The sequence below is a fragment of the Terrapene carolina genome, unplaced genomic scaffold, assembly GCF_002925995.2.
Source record: "Terrapene carolina triunguis isolate 2854851 unplaced genomic scaffold, T_m_triunguis-2.0 Scaffold998, whole genome shotgun sequence".
NCBI lineage: Eukaryota > Metazoa > Chordata > Testudines > Emydidae > Terrapene > Terrapene triunguis.
The window spans coordinates 1,484,343-1,489,913 of NW_020665349.1; the positions used below are offsets into that span (position 1 = coordinate 1,484,343).

Sequence of the window (5,571 nt, forward strand, 5' to 3'; positions counted from 1 at the left end):
GCAGCCCGGCCAGAGCCCCACACCCCACAGCAGCCCGGCCAGAGCCCCATGGGCCAGGGCCCCTCACCCCACAGCAGCCTGGCCAGAGCCCCCCCGCCCCAGGGCAGAAGGGGTCTTGCTGAGCCAGAGGTGGGGGACACGCCTGCAGACGGCATGTCGCGGGCGCTCCCCTGGACTTTGACTCCAAGTTGCTTTATTACTGAGGGGGCTGGCGGGGTGGCAGCGCGGGGCCCTCGGCGTCTCTCCCTCCCTCACGGCGAGGCGCTGGCGGGAGTGTGACTGCGTGAGGAGGCCGAGAGCCGCTGGTTCTGTGCGGGCACCGGGCTCGCCTGGCCGTGGGAGCTCCTGCTGCTGTTGCTGCCGGGTGCCCCCGGGACGAGGGGTCTGCGGGCGAACAGGACACCTGTGGGAGCAGAGAGACACAGGGTGACCCAGCACGCCCCCGAGGGCACCGCAGAGCCCACGGCATGGGGATCGGGCACCCTGCCTGACACCCCGGGGCACGGCTCACTCCTGCTGCCCACTGGCCGGGAGTCCAAGGCCTGCAGCGGGTGGCCGCTCTGTGAGCCTGCCCACGAGCCCTGGTTTCCCGCCTGGAGCGCAGGGCTAGCCCCAGCCGTGCGGGACGGGAGGGGGTCTGTGTGGGAGCCAGTGGGCACAGGGACAAGGCAGCAGCCAGGCCAGAGGCGCTGTGGGAACTGCTGCCTTCGTTTAGGGTTATTATCAATGACTGTCGCCCTCGGGTCCCAGCAGAGCTCAAGGCCCCGCTGTGGCAGGTGCTGCACAGACACAGGGCCAGGGCCAGTCCCAGGAAGGGTGGCAGGGGTGCCAGGCCCAGAGAAGGGAGGGGACTGGACCAGGGTCACCTAACTAGGCAGTGGCAGCGCTGGGGATAGAACCCAGGTCTCCTGGCACCCAGGCCGCTCCCATGGGCAAAGCCCTCGCTGGTGCCACTCCACCGACTCCCCGCTTGGCCCAGCTGGGCAGCTGAGCAGGGCCCACACGATCCCATCACAGGCCAGGGAAAAGCAGAGCCGTGCCCCAGCTGGCCCAGGCGCCGGCGACGCCAGGGAGAGCCCTGGACTCCTGGCAGGTGCCCGCTACAGCCTCTCACTCCGCCCGTCGTAGCCGGGCTCGGGAACCCAGACGCTGCGAGCAGAGGATGCCAGGCCTGCGACGTGCCTAAGGATCATAGCCGCCCAGAGGAGACAGAGCCATGTGGGGGGCAGGGGGCCGGAGGGGGCCCTGGGACATCTGCAGCCTGGCCCTGGGAACACCCTGTCAGGGCCTCTCCTGTGCTGGCCAGGGTCTGGGGGCTCCCTGGCTAGCCCCCCCCCGGCTCCTCGGGATTTGAGGCCACAGGCCTGTGACAGGCTCAGCCGGATTGGACAGGAGCAACTGGGGGCCGGGGTGGCACCAGGGCAGGCGGAAGCTCCTGTGCTCGCAGCAGCGCGTTGGTGCCAGCGTGCAGGTGTGGGGAAAACCCACCCCGCCACCTCGCCGGCAGCCACCGCTGGCATCAGCGCCCGGAGGAGAGGAGCTGGGGGCAGCTGCCGGCCAGCGTCAGAGGCACGTGTGAGCTGCGAGGAGCTCGGCCCGGGGGCCCACAGCCCACGTCGAGTGTGGCAGGCTTTCGGGAGAACCAGGATCTAGGCAGGGAGGGATCGTCAGGAAGCCAGGACCCTTCTCCTGAACTGTCCCTTTGCTTATTATAATGGAGATATCCCATCTCCTAGAACTGGAAGGGACCTTGAAAGGTCATCGAGTCCAGCCCCCTGCCTTCACTAGCAGGACCAAGTACTGATTTTTCCCCAGATCCCTAAGTGGCCCCCTCAAGGATTGAACTCACAACCCTGGGTTTAGCAGGCCAAAGCTCAAACCACTGAGCTATCCCTCCCATGAGTTGCTCATGCGACTTCTCCCTGCCTGGCGCGAGAGCCCCACCTCCCGTCTCTGGCTGTAGAGCTTTCTCCTGCCCGGCCTCTGGCTCCGATTTCTCCCTAGTGCCTGGTGCTTGGGCCCGGCCTGGAGGCGAGGCGCCGTGGGGGACAGCTGGGGTGTCAGGCCAGCAGGCTCCTCAAGGCAGCCGAAGGATGGTACAGACACAGGGCTCTTATCGGCCCTGACCTTTCCCGATAGTTAAATATTTAACTGCTGTCAAATCCAGCTTTCTATTTTAATTGGGGCAGCTCAGCATGGCTAGGAGGCATCTCCAGGGGGCAGCGGGGTGACCCACTTAGCCAAAGCGGGAACGCACACTTAAAGGGACAGGCCCCAGGTTGTATGAAACCTTCCCAGCCGCTCCCAGAGGGGCTCTCAGCCCAGGGGCTGTCACTGCTCTGCTCAGAGACGGAGCCTTGATCCATTGCAGGGCACGAGCCGGAACAGGGTGGGAGACTCTGGAGCATTCCGGCTCCCCGTTGAACTCCGCACCCTCGGCTCGTGGCACAGATCTGTCCACGCCTGCATCTCTGCTCCCAGCCACGCATGAGAACATGAGAACGGCCATCCTGGGTCAGACCAATGGTCCATCTGCCGCCAGTGGCCGGGGCCAGGTGCTTCACAGGGAATGAACAGAGCAGGGCAATTTAAGGAGTGATCCATCCCCTGTCGTCCACTCCCAGCTTCTGGCAGTCAGAGGCTAGGGACACCCAGAGCATGGGGTTGCAGCCCTGCCCATCCTGGCCAATAGCCATTGCTGGACCTGTCCTCCATGAACTTATCTAGTTCCTTTTAGAACCCAGTTATACTTTTGGCCTTCACAGCATCCTCTGGCAAGGAGTTCCACAGGTTGACGGTGCGTTGTGTGAAGAAATACTTCCTTTTGTTTGTTTTAACCATGCTGCCTATTCATTTCATTGGGTGACCCCTGGGTCTTGTGTTATGTGAAGGGGTAAATAACACTATGACCCTCAGCAAAAGCACCCATTGTATGGCACCCATTGCTGCAGTGTCTGGACACGCTGGATGTGGTTTAGATTAAAGGCCGGGGATCTAACAGTGAAATACACCCCTGTGCAGAGCGTCTGGTGCCCCTTGGGGTGCCGGTGATGTCTGGGGTGCGTAGCCCTTCTGCCAGCCCACTGCCATGAGAGACACTTTGCCAGCGGCTTTCATGGATGGACGTTTGTGGACCGTTGAGATTCAGGGATCTCGGTTCCATTCCTGGCTCTGGAAGGTGAGTTCTCCAGCGGGCACGCGCGGGGGAGCCGCCGTCCACCGCCTTGGCTGCAGCATAAGTCCGTCCATCTGTCCGTGCCAGTCCCCCTGGCTGTGCAGTGAGTCCCCACCCCTACGCTATGGCCAACGGATCCTGCCGTAATTAAAGCCCAGGCCTCCAGGGCTGCTCCCCACTCCGCCCGCCGAGCGCCCTCCACCGCCGAATCGACTGCGGCTCACCAGGGCAATCTGCAGCTCTGCCTCCCCGCCCCCGCCTGCCCGGCGTCGGCCCTGCCACTTCATTACAATGGATTTTACTGTAAAGACATCAGATTGAAGGAAAGACTCGCCGGCCGGGCAGTGGCTATAACTTATTGGATTTCCTGGCCGCAATTACATGGGCCGAGCAGCCCTTCTATTTACCTGTGTAGACAACTCCATTTATTTCTATTGACATGTTGATGCTGCTAATGCCGCTGGTGGACAGGTTCAATGCGGTCTCCTGTCTGTCATCTGGGGGAAAGGAAAGACCGATATGAGCATTAAGAGAAACAGAAACGAGACAGGCCTGCCTGGGAAACACAGCTAGTGGGATGGGCCCCCCACCCGCTCCAGCCAGCTGGCTAACCCCGTTGCCTCTCCGGGTTAGCAACTGGGATGTTTTCCTCCCCGGTTTTGGTGGGGCAGAGGGTGGGATCTCGCAGGGCCTTGCTGGAGGAGCAGTTCCCATCACTCCCTTTGGCTGCCGCGTCTGTTGGAAGGGAGAGTCTCGTCATGGCCTTGGGCACAAAGTCACGTGGTGCCGCCTCGCACGATAACGTCCTGGTGTCACCAGGCAACAGCGATAGGGTTTGACAGGCTCCCCCAAAAGTGACATCCCATGAGCAGCGCCAGTGGGACGCAAGATCTGGTCATCACAGCCCGCCCCCTATCCATCCATGTCTACCTCTCCACTTTTCATACGTACTCCTCTCGCTGTCCATCGATACGTACCCATCTATCTGCCCGTCCATCCAGCTATAGGTACCCCTCTGCCTACATCCCTAGCCATTCATTGGTATGTCCTCCCTACCTCCTCATCTATACGTACCCTGATCCATCCATCCCTCCGTCCATCAGTCCATTCCCACACACCCCCTTCTATCCACCCATCCCTCTGTCCATCAGTCCATCCATCCATCCCCACATGCCCCCATCCATCCATCCAACCATCCATCCCCACATGCCCCCATCCATCCCCACATGCCCCCTTAGATCCATCCATCCATCCCCACATGCCCCCATCCATCTATGCATCCATCCCCACATGCCCCCTTCTGTCCATCCATCCCCACATGCCCCCTTAGATCCATCCATCCAGCTATAGGTACCCCTCTGCCTCCCTCCCTAGCCATTCACTGGTGGGTCCTCCTTACCTCCTCATCTATACGTACCCTCATCCATCCAGCTATAAGTACCCCTCTGTCTGTCTGTCTACCTTTCCCAGACCCGAAGAAGAGCTCTATGTAGCTCCAAAGTTTGTCTGTTTCACCAACAGAAGTTGGTAAATAAAAGATATCACCTCCCGCACCTTGTCTCTCTGTCTCTCTCCATCTGTTCATAACCCCTATCTAGCTTGCTGTCTCTACATCGCCCATACCCCTCGATACAACATACGTACTGTACCTCTCTGTCTATCCACCCACATGTATCCCTCTCATTCTAGATCAGACGTTCCCCTCTCGTGAATCCATCGGGGGGTTGGATTGTGCCCACCGCCATGATGCCGGATCACAAAGCCAGGAACATGAGGTGGCCCCCGCCCCGTCCCTCTGCTCTAGACCGTGGTGTTCGCCCCTGGGATGGGGGGGAGGGGCGTGCCAGCAGTTGTGCTATGGCTGGTGCCTGCAGCAACGTTACACAACATGAGCCCCATGAAAACCCGGCTTGTTTCCCACCCGGATAGGCGGGAGAGCCGAGCGCAGGGTCAGACATCCCACGGCTGAGCGGCGTGGGTGTGACTAGATGAGCGGCTCTGACTGAATCTGTCCCATGCAGGGAAGAGCTGGACTGCGTCCGCTCAGCCGGTCTCCACTGCACTCCCCCCTTCGAGCTCCAGGAGATCCAGCCCTCTCTCCACCTGCTGCATGCCCCCCTCCGCAGAGCGGCATACTCCAGGAAGAGCATCTCTCCCGGAGGGATCCTGCTGGGACTCCAGGCTAACAAACCCACTGTCCCTAAACACCATGCAGGGCTGCTGGGTCAATACTGACTCGCCCGCACGGCCTGGGTCCCCCCTCCACACAGTGAGCAGCCCCGATCCTGCTTCGCTTCAAACTCAGGGACACGTCACAGCCCATGACGGTGCAGCTGTACAGGCAGTGACAACGTGCCAGCCAGTGAGGCTATGATGCCTGGTACTGCCCCTCCCCC

The 5,571-nt window shown here is 61.2% G+C and overlaps 1 protein-coding gene across 1 annotated transcript in view; it reads right to left on the reverse strand.

The window, feature by feature from the left end:
- Positions 1-251: 251 nt before the first annotated feature.
- The window catches only part of ARID3C (AT-rich interaction domain 3C), a 113,623-nt gene continuing 108,303 nt past the window's right edge, over positions 252-5,571 (reverse strand). The window contains exons 6-8 of the mRNA XM_029913864.1: positions 3,788-3,938; positions 3,583-3,672; positions 252-403 (exon numbers count right to left, since the gene is read on the reverse strand). Coding sequence (XP_029769724.1) covers positions 252-403; positions 3,583-3,672; positions 3,788-3,938 — 393 coding nt within the window. The remainder of the gene's footprint in view (positions 404-3,582; positions 3,673-3,787; positions 3,939-5,571) is intronic.